The 17,748-nt window shown below is 43.0% G+C and overlaps 1 protein-coding gene across 7 annotated transcripts in view; it reads right to left on the bottom strand.

Moving 5' to 3' along the window:
* ndrg4 (NDRG family member 4) overlaps nucleotides 1-17,748 on the bottom strand; it is a 50,983-nt gene that overhangs the window by 24,053 nt on the left and 9,182 nt on the right. For all 7 annotated transcript variants that reach the window (XM_023955495.1, XM_023955492.1, XM_023955494.1 and 4 more), the window contains one exon: nucleotides 1,770-1,857. In XM_023955495.1, the coding sequence (XP_023811263.1) occupies nucleotides 1,770-1,857 (88 nt within the window). The remainder of the gene's footprint in view (nucleotides 1-1,769; nucleotides 1,858-17,748) is intronic.

The following is a 17,748-nucleotide window of genomic DNA, read 5'->3' as shown; positions in this document are numbered from 1 at the left end:
AATCCAGACTTGTCCTCTAACCCACTGATGGACCGTGACAGCCTTTACACATTACTGTGTTTAGCTTTGAGTTGCCTCCTGCTGTACCAAGCTTTTACAGCTCACACCCACACCCCCACACACTTATCCCAAGCTTCCTGGTCCCTCATTGTTGCAATAAGTAACTCTTTTTATTTGCCATGTTTCTGAAGTTTCTGGGATTTCAGGTTTATTTATCTGCTTCCTCTCGTCTTTTTGCAGCAGTTTTGAACCCTCCCTGATTGTCTTATAGCAGATGTTCCAGTAATTTTCATGTCTGGGTCTTTGCTGTCTTCTTACTCTCCAACAGCAGAAGCTCATCTACTGAGCCTGGATCTGCCACAGGTTCCTCCAAACTCTCCATTGGAGGGAGTCTTCCTCTCCACTGTCACCTGTTCCTTGCTCAGGGCAGGGATCACACTGAAAATGCATCCATGTAATCTGTTGGCCGTGTATTATCTGTACTATTTAAATAAAATGGACTTTTGGAATCATCTGGACAGAATTCGATCACGATGATTGTAATTAATCAAGTCCTGTCTGATGTTACTTTACTGTTGTTTTGTCTGGATTCTTAGAAATAAACTGAATAGAATTGAACTCCTACAGTCAGAGAAGGATTTCAAAGCAGATCTGCTGCAGAAGTTTAAAGTTACGTTCACAACGGCCTCAGGAACTCACATTCTAGCAACCACTTCCCACGAATTGTAAATGCTCATAAATGCTTGTTTTGGACTTCCACGTTGAAATCTCTCAAGTTCATGCATCTCTACACAAGTTTTTAAGTCAGTTTTGGGCTCTACGTACAAAACAAGCAGCCACTGAATGGGAGTTGCAAGTTAAACCAGTTGAACTTTGACCAATCCTCTACTTCACCCCACATATTTATTATGCTGCACTTTATTGCATTCCACTTTATTCTGTTTATTCATACTTGTATTTTTGTTGGTTTTTGTACATATTTTGTCTAGATTTACAGTATTTACCACTACAAGGCTGCTACAATGTTGTTGTATTATTATGTACAATGACAATAAAGGCGTCTGATTCTGATTTTGACTCGGATTTGGTAGTGACGTTTGGGTAGCGTAATTTTGAAATGTAGGTACAACTGTAGGTACATGCGCTACCATTGTGTAGCGACAGTCCAGTTGGAACACTCTATGCTTTCAAGAACCTGTAACATTTGCCCGGTGTGTACGTAACATAAGAGAAGACGACTCCATGACACTTAAAGCACCAACGTCAGTTTTCACTGATTCATTATTTTACCAATTCTGTCTGTATTTGGGCAGCATTATTTAACAAGAAGTCTTTTAACTTCACTGAAACATCTCTATCAGACTGCAGATGTGAGTCTGTTAGGGTACTTTAGGAAAATAATATTTAGTGTAATAAGAAAAATAAAGTGAGGATGAGGCAGAAATTTCAGCAAGTCCCTTAATTTGTCTTTACATGAAAGAAGAATTAGGCTGTGGAAAAACGTTCAATGCTCAAAAATGTACAGAGCATGATGCTTCCACCACCGTGCTTTAGCCCTGCTTTCAGTGAGGTTTTTGGTTTTGGTTTTAAGATGACTAACAAGAAGATTTGTCTTTTTGAGCTGCATTTTCACTAAAAATGATTCCTTTGTTTCCTTGTGACATGAAGACAGCATTTGTCATTTGTGGCCCTTGCAGAACCTTGATGGTCAGCTCAAATGTAACTGCAGTCTGAAGCGACAGCAGGGCAGAAAAGGAGCAGAAACTCACCGTCTCTGAGTCCACGCCTGTCTTTTCAGGCAGCAGCGGCTTCTCCTCCGTGATCTGCTGCTCCTTTCCAGCCATCCTGGACAGTAACCTGCCAATGACGACACAAAAGATGTAAGCTGCAGCTTCACATCATGCTAATAGTCAATGACAGCATTTAACAATGCGAACAGAAATGGCTCAGAAGTATATTGAAAAACAGGAACATTGGTCTGTAGAATAAAACAGAGAAGCACAACAGCATGTTTGATTAGAACCCTCAAATGTCTTCTAATCGACTTTCAATCAATTTCCAATATGGGATTCGATAGTTGCTGCAATACCAGGGGTCATCAAATTTACCTTCAAAAGTATTTGTTTCATTTCTCAATATTCGGTATTATGAAGATGGTCGACTCAGATGACTTTGGTAGAGGTGGTTTAAACTGTCAGGTCTGATTTGGTGAGAGGAGCTGTGTCTGCCATTTTTACCCGACATAGTCTGGTTCTGTTTTCCAGCTGCTTCCTATGTTTTTAGAATTTTTTTGTTTTACTGTATTGCTGGATTTTCAGCCACACAAATCCTCCAGCTAGTGACAGACAGTGCACCCCCAAATTATTTGTACCCCAGGGGTAGGTGGCAAGGGGATGAATCATGTGGTCATGTGACCGTTTGGTTTGCCAGGTTTATTTTTGAACCACCTTTTTGGAACTGCTCCATCTTGTCAGGATATGACATCACAGGAGGCTATCTTTCCGAAAATGGATAAATGTTGGGCAGGCAGGACAAACACTCCTGTGCTTTGGAGAGAGCCCAGAAATGCCAATATACACTCCGGAATTTATTTTGTTTAATGGGTTAGAAACGCCCCCCCCCCCAGCATTTCAGCTTTCATTCAAACTCAGTAGAAAAAAAACATGTAGTCAGGTGTGACCATCTTACAATAATACGCTCCCTGGAAGTTAACTGATAAAGTGACCTGGCTCAAGCTAGTTTGGTTTCAAGCAGTCAGAACTCTGTCTCCCCCTCTGGTCAGCAGCGGGAACCATCTCCAGAGTTCTAGCCACACTTCCTGGATGCTGCACACCTGACTCTCATTCACTCAACCAACCATGACATACTGAAGCTCTGCACTGAGCTCAGCTCAATGCAAAGTATTGTTTGTGCCATTCTGCCTTCATTGCTGAGCGATACAGCTGGACATGATCTTCTGCTCCCTGACCCTGTTTGCCTGCTGCCTGCCCCAACCCTCGCCTGTAATTTGGCCATGCTGTCTCTCCTCTGATGCTTTCATGCCTGTTATTGGCCCATGCCTGCCTGATGCTGATTTAGCTTTGTTTGTTTGCACTGGACAAACAGGGAGGGGTGTCTTCTTTTTTACTGTTTACTAGTGCATGTCTGCACTGGTCCAAGTCTTGCTGCGAAATGTAGAGGTGGTGTAAATCTGGTGGATCTGGCTCCAGGTTTTTTCTTTCACAGCTCCATTCTGATATATGAAAGACTTGGTGTCATAGAATTACATCCAAGCACAAACAGAGATGATCAATTTCTTCTTCATGATTAATTTTCAAATGATTGACACTTTCATGAATTAAAAGGGACGCCATCCATGTCACTACCAAATTCAATGTTTCAAAGTTCGACCTGGTTTAACTTTCAAGTCTATGGTCACTTGCGTTGACCATTTTCTGATCACAGAAATCCAACCATTCATGTGGGATGGTTGAATGTGGGACTGGGTTGCTGGGGAGCAGCAGATGCCCAGACTTCCCTCTCCCAGCCACGTCATTCATTTTCTCTGAAGGGACCCAGAGGTATTCCCAGGCCAGCCAAGATGGTCATCACCAAAATGTTTTTGGAATTTTTTCAGCTTGTTATCTGGTCTACGATGTGGCTGCAGTAATGTCCTACTGATCTGCTCACAAATAGGGTCCTATGCTGGACCCAGTGCTCATCAGAACCAGCCTTTTATCAATTTTAGGTTTAGCCATTCAAATGTTATGTAAACATTATAAATATTGTGTTTATTCGACCAACCATGTTTAAAAGGTGCATCAGCAAAAGCTGCTGTACCTTTAAAGGGACCAGAACCGAGGCTCAAAGGCCAGACTTAAGGCCAAATCAAACAAAATAGACAGTTTTGTTGTTTGGTTCTGAGAAAACACCTGAGCCTCGTGGCTTGTCTGCAGTCCTTCCTTTGACTTTAATTTGTTCAAAGTTGTAGGGTATGGGGGGGGGGGGGGTGCACACAGAACAATTGCATAGAAGAAAACCTTTTCTGATTTAAAATGTTCTGACTGACGGCACATCTGTTCAAATGTTTCTGTTTCTTTGTGTTTCTATGACTCATGTCAGTTCTTTTCCGATTTCTGCCTTTCAATACAATTCAATTCAATTTTTTTTCTATTACCCAATATTACAACAATAGTCATCTCAATGGGCTTCATACCGGTAGTTGTATAAGAACATGAAATCAGTGAAAAAAAATACAATAGTAATTGCTAAAATAAACAGACTAGTCTATCCTTGGCATTCCTGCATTTAGACCCTCCTTCCTGGAAAGGAAAAACTCCTTAAAAAACAGATTCCAGGAAAAAAAAGAAGCAACCTCGTGGATGTCCACATGACAGACCATAACTAGAACTCTTGGAGAAGAATTAGATTAATTAACTCTACAACGACGTTTGACTTGTGTAGCAGATGGGCTTCATCCAGATGGAGTTGGGGGACCGCTGTGGGAACGAGACGGGCCAGAGGCGAGGGCCAAGGCCAAGGTCAGGAGCACGGATAAGCCAACTGGAACCCATGCTGTCCAATCCTTTCTTTACCCTCAGAGATTCTCCTGTGTTACTGCCCTGGTGAGCCCGCCATTGTTCCTGTGCTGTGTGTTCAACCCTTGTGCCATCTTAGATGACCCCCCCCTTGCATTGACGTGTTCTCCCTACCATGACAAAGGTGGATAAAGGTGGAAAGATTTCATGTAATCCATGGACACCAGTGAAGATCACAAATCATTGAAGAAAAAAGGTTCACAGCACTGTCTAGTGGGTCTAGATGACCCAACTCCCAATGCTAAAGTGCCTAGGATAGCACAAGGGTTATGTGTGTGTTCCACCTGCAAGAGGCCCACATGGTTCTGCATGCTCTGAGGCTCCCATCACATCAGCCGTCAGGCCTGACTGTGCCGATCAAGGCCAGCTCCAGCAACGGCTCATGTTTGGGTACAGTCTTCCCGCTCCGTTTCAGCTTTGCAAACTTTGATTTTGTGAAACTTTTACAGGGAAGCAGAAAGGTTGCTGACGCACTTTTGTTCAGTTATGGTACTCCAGTCTCCCCATGGGTTTTCTAACGGCCTTATTTAAAGATTTCAAACTTTGTGTTTGATTTTATGCTGAGGTTCTTTTGTCTTTTCCACATAGAAGCAGAGCTTTAATCAGAGCCTGACTTTTGCTGTGTTTGTCATTTACAGCAGCACCCACTCTGCTCTTGTTTTTCTAATGATTGTTCCCTCTTGTTCACTTCACTGCTCATTAATCAGCTGATGTGCTCTGTAATTCCTCCCACCCCCTGGTTCACTTTTTTCTTTATGTAACCCCATGTCCTGTGGATAGGGGATGTAACACTTCACACATCTCATCCTTCTCTGTTTATGGCTTCACCCCCCCTCCTGCAGTTCTGATCCCTCTGACATACTTATGTAAGACGGCTGTTTGTGAAATCAATTAGTAGTGTTGCAAGGGCTAAATTTGGCCTCATGACACCACAGGTGCTGGTGGGGAGATGACTGCGCCCTCTTCCTCACAACTTCTGTTTGTCACATAACTCCTGATCGGTGCACACAGAGGGAAGGTATTGTTGATTCTTTTTCAGAAAAATGTGATCCAGATCTAAAAAAAAACTATTTTTATGTCCCTAAAATCCATAGATGCATAGTTAAAGCATATCAGTGAGAATGCTTTGGAAGTAGTTAGTTGGTTATTAGGTCTGAAGTCTGTAATGTGAATGTTAAACAAGTTTTTCAAAAATTACTTCTGCGACGGAATGGCAGGGGAGAAACCCAGGAGCAGAGAGGACACAACGCAGATCCACCAAGGTTTAATGTTTTGAGAGGACAAACCAAAAAAAAAAAAAAAAAGTCAGGTACAAAGACGACCAGGCACAGAGCACAGAAAAGGCGCACCTTAAATAGGGACCTAATGAGGATTGCATGCAGCTGTAACTCTCACAGGAGACCTCAGAGAGGAGGAGGCCTCCAGGAGAAGCCACAGCCTTTAGGAATCTTAGATATTTTGTGACATAACCCCTCCTCCTAAGTACGGCTACCAGACGGACGACTAGGTTGTCCAGGATGGTCCCGATGGAAACAGGCGACAAGGTCCCAGTCCATGATGTGACGTCTCGGACCCATTGACGATCTCCAGGTCTGTAACCCTCCAATTCGACTAGGTATTGTATGCCCCGGTCCTCTCATCTGGAAGCAAGCATTGCTCTGTCGGTGTAGACCGGGCCGCCATCCACGAGACAGGTGAGCCGTTGGGGGCACTGGAGCAGATTGAAGGGGCGAGTATCTTGTTGGCTTCAACTTGCTGACGCGGAAAACGGGGTGGATGTGGAGGGAGCAAGGCAGTTCCAAACTCACGGCCACAGGATTTTTTACTCCGGTGATGGAATATGGGCCGATGTAGTGGGGAAGCAGTTTCTTGGTTCCTCCCTTTAAAAGGACATCAGCAGAGGAAAGCCACATTTTGTCTCCCACCTTGTACTCTGGAGAAGCAGACCTCCGATGGTTAGCAACAGCCGTTAGTCTCTCCTGGTTCCGCAGGAGCTCCAGTCTGTACCTGCTCCAGGTACGACGACAGCGTCTCACAAATGCAGCTGGTCCAGAAGAAGAAGCCATTTGCTTCTGGTGAGGAAACAGAGGAGGCTGATACCCGTAGGCTGCTTGAAAGGGAGAATATCCGGAGGAGGTGATAAGGGAGTTGTGGGAGTACCCTGCCCAGGGAAGCTGAGACAACCAAGTCCACGTCTCTAGATCCTGGTTATACCGCTATACCTGGCCGTTAGTTTGAGGGTGGAAACCAGACCTTAGACTAACCTTGATTCCTAGGAGGTTGCAGAACTCCTTCCAAAAAGCAGCTACGAACTGTGGACCTCGATCAGATTTGATGTTTTGAGGAAGGCCATGAAGGCAAAACAGATGTTGTGAAAGGATCACAGCCAGTTCCTTGGCCGTTGGTAGCTTCTGTAGGGGTATGGCATGCACTAGCTTAGAAAATGATGGTAAGGATAACGGTTTAACCTCTCAAGTTGGGTAGTCTAGTAATAAAGTTCATAGCTACATGGGACCAAGGTCTGGACAGCACAGGTAGAGGGTGTAACAATCCAGCAGGGGGGGTCCTAGGCATCTTGACGCTGGCAGAAACACGACATGCAGCCACAAAAGCCCTTATGTCAGAGGACATAGTGGGCCACCAAAAGCGCTGAGCCACAAGGAGACCGGTACTGGTCACTCCTGGATGGCAAGCTAGATGGGAGGAGTGACCCAACTTTAAGACCAAGGAGCGCCTAGAGAGAGGAGCAAACAGACTTCCAGCTGGACATCCTGCAGGTATCATGGCCGGATCTGTAACCGAGGCCTTCACTCTGCATTCCACAGACCAGCATTTGGTTCCTAACACCAGATGGGAAGAAACAATAGTAGTAGCAGTGTCCTCCTCTTGCTGCTGGAACTGGCGTGACAGGGCGTCAGATTTGGTGTTCTTGCTCCCTGGTCAGTAGGACAGCGTGAAATTAAACCTGTCAAAAAAGAAGGCCCACCTAGCCTGGCGAGGGTTTAGACGTTTGGCAATCCGTATATATTTCAAATTCTTATGGCCCGTCCAGACTAGGAACGGCTGCTCCGCCCTCTCCAACCAGCCATTCCTCCAGAGCCTGCAGTTCTCTGTTCCTAATGTCGTAATTTCTCTCTGCAGGAGTGAGCTTGCAGGAGAAATACGCGCAGGGATGTACTTTATTATCGGAAGTTTTCTGTGACAAAACAGCCCCCACCCCTGACTCAGAAGCATCTAGCTCCACAATATGATCTGGGGTTTTAATTTTTCAACAACATAGAAACTCATTAGTTTAGTGTGGTTTCCGGACACCGTCACTTTACAGTTCACAGTGCTACAGAGACCCTGTGAATGACGGAACCATTCAAGGCGTGTATGTCCAAGACTGGAGACAAAGGCTCAACAGGAATCAAAAGTTTTTTCACCACATCTTGAAAAATGAAATCCCCATCAGAACCAGAGTCTATTAAAGTTTCGAACTCCTCCTATATGCAAGCATGTTCCATCAAGACCTTGGTAGGTGGTCTTGAAGGTGGGTAAATAGAGGAGACACAGCTCTGCAGTTCAGCCTTTCCTCTGGAGATCCAACAATCGGCATAACCCACCTATCTCGATCTTTCCGATCGAGATAGGTGGGTTATGCCGATTGTTGATCCGATCGTTGTTCAATTCAATTCAATTCAATTTTATTTGTATAGCCCAAAGTCACAACAACAGTCAGCTCGATGGGCTTCGAAGTAAAACATGAACTCAAAAGGATCATGAATACAAAGAGTTCAATAGGAAAATACTAAAATGAACTAACAAACTGACTAAGCTATACTGGCATCCCTGCCCTTAAACCCCCTTCGCGGTAAGGAAAAACTCCTAAAAAACGGATTCCAGTTGTGCGTGTAAACGCTTCATTCTGATCGTGTGTCACTACTGCTCTGGTTTAACGTCATGCATAGACAGATGTTTCGCTCCAGAGAAAGCTTTGGAGCTCAAACAGGACCGACCGGCTGCTCCACGGACGCCAGGTGAGAAGCACGGACACCTCTGCGTTCCGCCCTCGCCCCGCAGGCTCCTTGCCTCTCCCTTCCTATCTTCTCTGAGTTAAACAGGGGCGCTGCCATGTTGGATAATTAGTGCTGCCATCTATGGGATAAAGCTAAACCCATGCAAGAGAGGCCCAAGTCCAGGAATTTTGCACTTAATGCATTTTAAATTTCAAGCATAGTCAATGCATTACAAAGGACTTCAGACTGTTTTGCACATAATCAGATAGCTTTTCTCTTGAGGACCATAGAACATATAATATCTCTATTTTGAAAAATTGTGGACTTGGGCCCCTTTTGAACTAACCGATTCAATTGGTAGGAAATAGAGCTCCAGCATGGAGGTGTTCACAATAGCTGAAACACTGACAAAATCCATCCATTCATCTTCAGAACCTGCTGAGGACAACCCAGCTGCTGATGAAGAATGCTGCTGTCCAGTCTGTTGCATGGCCACACCTGCACACCTGGGTACAATTTTTGAACACATTTGTAGACTGTGGGAGGAAGCTGGAAGGCGTGGAGAAAACCTGCACATGCAAACTGCACACTGAAAGAACCCAACTGGGATTTGAACCAGGGCCTTCTGACTGTGAGGCCTTATCCAATGCACCATTATCCAGCCCTCACTGACAACATTCAGACTTCTTAGCATCTTTTTACTTGGAAGGCAATCCTTTCTCTAGTTTTATTTGGAAGAAAAAGTATTGTCAATTTTATTTATTCCAGTTCTTTCTCATGCTTAATCTTTTTTCATGATGTTGGTTATTCCACAGTGGAGGCCTAACATGAAACCAGCTGAGCACACAGCAGCAGCCTTCAGCCCTCATGCAGGTGAGTCTGTCTGGGAGTTTTCTGGAGGCTCAGTGTTGAGTAGAATAAAGTGGACCTCTCCACTTTTTTCCCCTCCATGCCTTACTGCTTTTCCCCCGTCTTTAGTTCTACCTAAACTACATTGCCATGACAACCCAGCTGGGTCCCACAATCCCTGGCTTACCATATTTTTCATGCTTGTCCTTTTCAAAAACCACACATTTGTTTTTGCACCACCTTGAAAAGTGATTGATGCTTAATCTAACTGAAAGTTGCTGAAAACCTGATTAAGAAAATGTCGGGAAACATCCAGAAGCTTTGGCTCAAAAGGCTGTAAGTCTTGTGCTTATTCTCATAAAGTAAAGAGGAGAAGAATACTTATTGTATTTGTGGTGAGTGTGTACTCAGGTCAATACTAGAGTCTCAAACAAACAAATGATGTTTTAGAAAAGACAAAAAAATTAACTTGATTTTTATGGGCGGACAGGAGGAAAGTATGGAACAATTCTGCTGCTGACATGAACCAAAAGCAAAAACAACAGTGAAAGTAAATAGTCAGTTGTGACTTTTTTTTTTTACATCAACAGAAGTCATTAAGTGTCTGGATTTTTGACTACATCATTTTTCAACATTGTTTTCTGTAATAAACTGGTGCATTCAGCATTTGCTCAAACAAGTTAATCATTTTACTAAAGTTTGTAGGATGGAAGTCACACAAAACAGATAAGAATACGATCAAGGGGATGATAAAACCCAGAGAATCCTTTCAAAGCAGACCTGACATTAACTGTTTACAAAAAGTCACTTTTATCTCGAGATGGAAGAAACCAAATATGGAAATCTTCCAGACGGACTTTCTACCTCCCCTCTTTGAATGATGCAGAAAACCCCCACCCATGTTTTCCATTCCTCAGGTCACTTCCACAAATCCCTGGGAAGCTCTTCATTCTTTTTTTTCTGCCCCCATGACTGGAATGAGTTGCAGAAAACCTTAAAGTTGCGTACCTTGGTCTCCTTAGCGGTCTTTAAGACATCTTTAACAGATGTGGTTTGTGATGAATGCAGATGTTTTCAAGTGTTTTTATGAATCTCCTTCTCTCTTTCTATTGTAAACATTTACATAGTGCCTCCTGTGTGGATGTGTGAATGTACTTTTGTATTTGGATGTAGCTTATATTTCTGTATATTGTCATTCTGTTGAGGCTGCTAGTTCGGGACATAAATGAAAAAACATTTTTAGACGACCTACCTGGAACTAACTAACTAACTAACTATCTAACACATCAACACAATGGTTTCATCCAGCAGATATGAAAAAAGGAGAATATCAGGTGAGCGCTGCACTCTGAGCAGAGTTTCAACCGTTAGCTTCTCGTCTGTCCAGCAACACAAGAAACCACCATAAAGACGATGGTGTGACATCTCACCTGTAAAAAGAGGGCCGTGTGGCCACCTAAGAGGCAGCTGCTTTAGGAAGGTAAACCAGCAGCGAGCTTTGTCAGATTCTTCTGGAGAAACTGGTGGTTGCTGCAGCTGCAGTTTGACTCAGAATTGAATGTACCTCAATGACAAGGTCCACTTTCAGGTTTTTGATAAATGCTTAATGGGCTGAAGCTGTTGAGCGCAGCTAGAAATGTTAAATGTAAAACAGCTGAGATGAACTTAACCTTCCCTGTAGTTCATCATCATTCCACTAGGAGCTGTAGAAGACTTTTTCTGCTTATTTCAAAATGGCTGCTTCTGAAATTTCAAAAACACTTTTGGAAGAAATATTTTGTTAATGTTTTAAACTTTATGGTGAAAATAGCTCATTTCTCATTATTCTTTTTTTAATGACTACTTGCTGTAGTCATTAAAAAAAAGAGACCACTTGCTGTATTGGCTGCAGGGTGGCGCATTGGTTAGTGCTCACAGCAAGAAGGCCTCTGGTTCAAGTCCTGGCTGGGGGGCCATCAATGGGGGACCTTTCTGTGTGGAGTTAGCATGTTCTCCCTGTGCATGTTCTCTGGGGTCCCCGTCTACCTCCCACCGTCCAAAAACATGCTTCATGGGTTCATTGGTTACTCTAAATTGTCAAGAGGTGTGAATGTGAGTGTGGATGTGTGTGTGATTGTGGCCCTGTGACAGACTGCCAACCTGTCCAGGGTGTGGCCTGCCTTTGCCCGCAAGTGGCTGGGATAGGCTCCAGCAGCCCCGTGACCCCGAAAGGGAAAAAAACGGTAAAGAAGATGAATGAATACTTGCTGTATTAAAAGAATGCAAATGTTGTTGATTACTTATTCTTTATATTGCAGTTACACTGTGTTCAAAATGTGTGGATCAGATTTTACACAGCAGGTAAATAAGGTTTTTTTTTTTCCTGAACACTCATCTCAATATTTTTGCATCTTAAACTAACATTAATTTAAGAAAAAAATACCAAACCAACGATTGTATCATAATTGATACTATTTATATTTCATAAAAAAAATAATATTGCTGTTGTGGTTTTGAATCATCTTAATTCCCAAATCGTTTCTGTTAATTCTTTGATGTAGTGGGCCTTGAGAGCTGGAAGAAAGTACTCTGTTTTTTTCATAAAAGCTCTGAAGTGAATTGAAATGCTCCTCTCCCCTTCGGCTCCCCTCTGCTCCCCCCTGACTCCCTGAGCCTTCATCAGGGCAGAGGGGCACCCACTCTGTTGCTTCACAATGTCAGCAGATCTGCTTCATCTCCCAGAATGAGTGCCCCCCCCACTCCACCCCACCTATTAGAGGAAGAGCTCATGAAAACCGCCACTCGAGGAAAAGGAAAGAGTGCGTTTGAGCATCAATCTGAGGAACGACCTGGGGGGGGGGGGGGGGCACCAACCTCTGTGGCTGACAGGAGATCCCGTCTGCTCAGAGGATTACACATCAAATTTCAGCCCCGCACTAAAGCCAGCACTCTCATGTGGCATGTAAAGCTCATGGTGGTGGGGGTGGGGGGTAAGATTAAAACGCTTGTCCTGTTACCCAAACAGGGGGGGGGGGGGGGGGGGCTTCAAGCAGAGCAGCAGGAAGCTAGAATGAAGCAGACAGTATCCCTCTCATCCTCAAGCGTCTATTTTTGCATCCACTCTCAGCGTGGGCGAGCAATCCTGATGTACAAGGCGAGCTCCGCCCACTACCCCTCGAGGGTGAGGGTGTTTGTGATAGCTTGTCCCAGAGCAGCGTTGGTGACTTCTCGGAAAGAACCAAGGTCTGGACTGGGGTTGGGGGGGCATTAGACACTGTGATGTAATTGAAGAACTTTACTGTAGTAATAGAACTGCAACTTGACAAAACAGTGGATAAGAACCAGAAACATGGCGTCATGAGAGAAGATCAGAACCTGAAACCACAGGCCTGTATGTGTGGATCAGCACCTGAAACCACGGGCTGCGGGCTGGAATATGAAACTTCTTTTTTCTCCTGGAAAAGTATGGAGGCATTTGTGTAGCATAATTAAAAATAAAAGTCAAAACCAGAAATGCTTTTTCATTTTCAAAGTGTAACTGCATCAAATGACTCAAAATTAAAATGAAAAATCAATACTTCAAAATGCTTTTTCATTTTCTACTTAAAAATTTGCTTCCAGATTCCTGTTGGCTCATCCGTGCTCCAGTTCCTGACCATGTACCTCGTCTCTGCTCCTGCTCCTACACCTGGCTGTGGTTCCTGTCTCGGGCTCGACTCGCGCCCCTGACTGTCCCCCCAACCACGGCTGGATGAAGCTCGTCTGCTGGACTCTAAGTTAATTCTTCTCTAAGAGTCTGGTAAATTGCCTGTCCGTCCTGGGGGAGGATCCCTCCTTCATGTGGGCACCCCTGAGGTTTCTTCTTTTTTACCGGAATCCGTTTTTTAGGAGTTTTTCCTTACCGCGAAGGGGGGTCTAAGGGCAGGGATGCCAGTATAGCTTAGTCAGTTTGTTAGTTCATTTTAGTATTTTACTATTGAATTCTATGTATTTATGTTTAACTTTTTCAATTACCTAAACGAAGCCCATCGAGACGACTGTTGTTGTGAATTTGGGCTATTCAAATAAAACTGAATTGAATTGAATTGAAGTGCAACAGCCAATCAGATCTCAGTCTGGGGATACCTTGACTAGCTCCGACTAGCTCGCTCTTTATGCTTTACACCAGGGGTGTCAAACTCATTTTAACCGAGGGCCACATTAGCATGGTTGTCCTCAAAGGGCCAGATATAACGTATACATGTAAATAAATGTAATGAAAAATAAATGTAACCACTCCTTAATGTTAAATAAATCATTGATTATGTATTATAACTTTTTAAAGTGACAATTACAGTTCCATAGAAACATATGTTTGCTTGTTACTCCAGCATAAATCCTTTTACATTTGATTCTGTCAGGTTAGGTTATATGGACAGTGCTTAAGTCCTAATGTTTAGTTGCCTAATCCGATATTTCAAGTCCAATTCCCCCTAGATATGATTAAATACACACCAATTTTTATTTTAAGAAATTAAAAACTTTTATGCTCTCGCGGGTACAGCTGTGACGTGTCGGAATTTTTATCACCACGGTGATGAACCACCAGGGGGCGCGGTGTGTAGGTGTTGTAGATTGACCGTGACTGTGTGAGCGCGCTGCGTCGTGTGTAGGACTGGGAGGAGGGAGCGTGCACACGTGTGTTGGGGGTGCGTGTTGATTCTTCTGCAGTGGACCGCTCTCTAGCTGCACGTGAGCCTTCACCTGTGCTCTCTGGTACAGACACCTTCTCAGAATATTATTTATTGGCCAGTAATAAACAAACTGAAGACACTTTGTCACCTTTCCGGTAGCCGTGAGCCTGACACCCATGAAGAACACGGGGCAGGAGGCTCCACCTTTGTTTATACAGACACGTAACGTTGCGCTGCACAAAATAATTCCCAAACAAAACATGTAGTGATATTCATCGAAATCTAACAGTGCGCGTTTATGTTTGGTGTTACAGAGTGACTGAGAACAGTAATAAACCCCCCCCAACTCAAAATCCTCCGGCAGGCGGCCCTGTCGCGCACTTAAGAACGCACACAGCTTGTAATGGAAATGAATACAAATGTAAATTAATAATTAGAACACAGTAAATTTGTCTTATTTCCTCACAAGACGGAAACTTCTGTTGTAGACTGAGGATGTGTGATTCTGAAAGCGCGCGCCCCTGTGTGTAAAGAGAGTGACAGGCTCGGTGGGAGAGAAGGAGAGAACAGTCTGAAAGAAAGAAGGAAAGTCTGAACACAGGACTAGCAGAAAAAGTAAATTATCAGCAAAGATGGACGTGTTTAATGTGTTTATTATAGTTCCAATCACGCACCATATGCTGAACTTAAAATAAACCAAAAAAAAAAACAATCAAAAAAAAGTTCAGTGATGCGGTGATGAGGTCATCATCACAGCCCTACTGGCGGGCCACATAAAATTTGATTTGATTTGATTTGAAATGGTTTATTTCAAGCAATTAAGTAGAAATAATACACAACAGCAATATAATCATCAGTTATACATTCATACAGTAACTAATCAAACTTAGGATAATTAGACATATTAATAAATATAAATAAATAAATAAATAAATATAATAAAAATGACATGGCGGGCCACATTTGGCCCGTGGGCCTTGAGTTTGACAAATGGGCTTTACACTAACATGTGCTTGAAGAAGAACTTTGGCTAGAAAATAAATGCCACTAATAGTCAGAGTAAGAGTGCTCTAATAATAACTGGTATACCCCAGTCCTTAAGCATTAAAACCAGGTAATATTGAATCCCGGGTTTTATTTTTTCCCATAGTGTCTAGCCTGTGCAGACAAATCTACATGATCCTTAGTAAATGAAATTCTGTCCAGCTTTCCTCACACTGATTTAAACCCTTCATGCCTGGCTTAATTACTAATTTTAAAAAAATCATTAATGTTCATTGCTTTCTAGGTGAGGCTAAATTAAATGGAGACAATGGAGAGGAAAACACTCCTCTCAAGATACCTCTAAAACACTGAAACATGCATAACAAGAGAAGAAGAAGCTGATGAACAGACATAAAAATCCATGAAAGATCAAAGATCTGTTACATTAGGCATTAGATATAAGTTAGTCATACTTCCTCAACATGTTAACACATTCATCCACATCCCTCAATAATTTTTTTTAGAAAAAATCAACCAAGTGGAACCAACAACAGGAGGTCTAGTAGCTAAACCTCTGGAGTTTTCCCTGTTTCATTTATCCCTTGTGCTATCTTAGATGACCCCCCCCTTCCATTGACGTGTTCTCCCTACCATGACAAAGGTGGATAAAGGTGGAAAGATTTCATGTAATCCATGGACACCAGTGAAGATCACAAATCATTGAAGAAAAAAGGTTCAGAGCACTGTCTAGTGGGTCTAGATGACCCAACTCCCAATGTTAAAGTGCCTAGGATAGCACAAGGGTAACCTGTCTCCTACAATTTGTGAAAACTGCATTTGACATGAGTGAGGACTACAGAGATTAAAGGAAACTGGGCGATCAGAAGTGAGCACAGCAGAAGGATAGTTGAACAGATCGAGACCTGCAGCCCCCTCATGTGATGGTGGAAACACACAAACAACAGATCCATCCCTAATTCATGCCACAAAACACCTGTACATGAGTACTCTGACTCACTGGGTAGATAATTTTTGATGTCAAGGGTCAGGGGTTGGGAAAGAAATCCATCCACTGATTCAGGAGGAGAAATTTAAGCTTCTGGCAGTTCTGTTCACAGTTCAGGGACAGATGGAGCAAGAGATCAACCAACAAAGCGTTTTAGGTGAGATACCAGCAGCAGAATTGTAGCAGGTTATGCTGTACAATATATAAATACATTTGAATATGACGGAAAAGTGGATTCAGTTTCATGATTCCATTCAAAAGTTAAACTTTCATAGAATAAAGATTCAGGGCCCACTGTCTGATTCATTTCAAGTATTTGTTTATTTTAATGTACATTTGGGTTCCAGCGGATAAAACCCAACAAAAGAGGATTTCAATAAATGTGATAATTGCAGAAATCACCATCTATTTCTCCGTTTTTGCAGTAAGATAAAGACAGAGATGATGCTCACATCAAACGTATTTTCATAATGATCTTCAGTTCTTCAATAGTCTAGACAGAGACCAGGTCCTGCTGGAAGATGGAGTTTGCATCTCCATCCAGATCCTCAGCAAAAGGAATCCTGAAGTCCTCTACAACCTTCTGCTAGACTGTAGCTGAAAGCAGAGTTTACCAACACCAGTGCTGGACATTACAGTCCAAATCCTGACAGACTGGAGATTTTACTCTGGACCTTCAGCAGCTTGGGTTCTGCTCCTCACCAGTCTTCCTCCAAACCCTTAGACCCTGATCCCTAAATGAAAGACACACTTTCCTTTCATCAGAACACAAGACCTTTGACCCCTGGTCAACAGTCGTTCTTCTCTTTGGCCCAGTTGACTTTTCCTCCCTTGGTCCAGGCTCAGAGGTTTCTTGACACGAGGAACCAGACAGTTGGAGTCCATCTCCTGAATGCTTTTCAATGTGGTTCTTGAAGCTGTTCCTCCATCTCCTTCCACTCTTTCTGGATGTCTGCAGGTTCTTCAATCTTGTCCTTTTAATAATCTGCTGAAGTCTACGGTTGTCTCTTTAGCTGGTGCATCTTCTACTGATACATTTTGTTATTCCGTTAGACTTTCTGTTGATTTGCTTGATCTGAGAACAGCCAGCCTCCTTCGCTAAGAACTGTTGTGGCTTACCGAGACTATGGAGGGGCTCAGTGATGGTCTGCTAGCTGGTTGTCTGAAGTCTTCTCCATATTGAACCAAACTGAACCAATATAATCTGAGTTTGGTAGATGATTAATTGGTGAAACTCGGTTGAAAACATTCATATCTGGAAAAATTTGGGCAGATTTCTTCACAGTTTTTAAATTTTCTGAAATCCTGTTTTCGTGGGTTTTATGAGCTGGAACCCCAATTTATGTAAAAATCACCAAATAAATACTTGAAATCAATTAAACGGTAGTCCCTAAGTCTATATTCTATGAAAGTTGGAAACATTATGAATGGAATTATAAACAATAAACACACTTTTCCATGGTATTCTACGTTTTGTGGAAAGGTTCTGCACATAGGCTTGATTTCCACCTTGTTCTGCTTTTACAGTGTTTTTTATGGGTGGACTCGTGCTGAACATACATTGTTAAAAAATAAACATCGAAGTGTACCTGACCGAGTTTTTCCTCCTATTCACAACAAATAAGACGATTCTCTCCAAAGATTTGATAAACATCATCATGAGGATCTGTCCCTGAAACCAC

The sequence above is a fragment of the Oryzias latipes genome, chromosome 6, assembly GCF_002234675.1.
Source record: "Oryzias latipes chromosome 6, ASM223467v1".
NCBI classification, from domain to species: Eukaryota; Metazoa; Chordata; class Actinopteri; order Beloniformes; family Adrianichthyidae; genus Oryzias; species Oryzias latipes.
The sequence above is the reverse complement of the archived record's forward strand: the minus strand, read 5'-3'. Positions and strand labels throughout refer to the sequence as shown.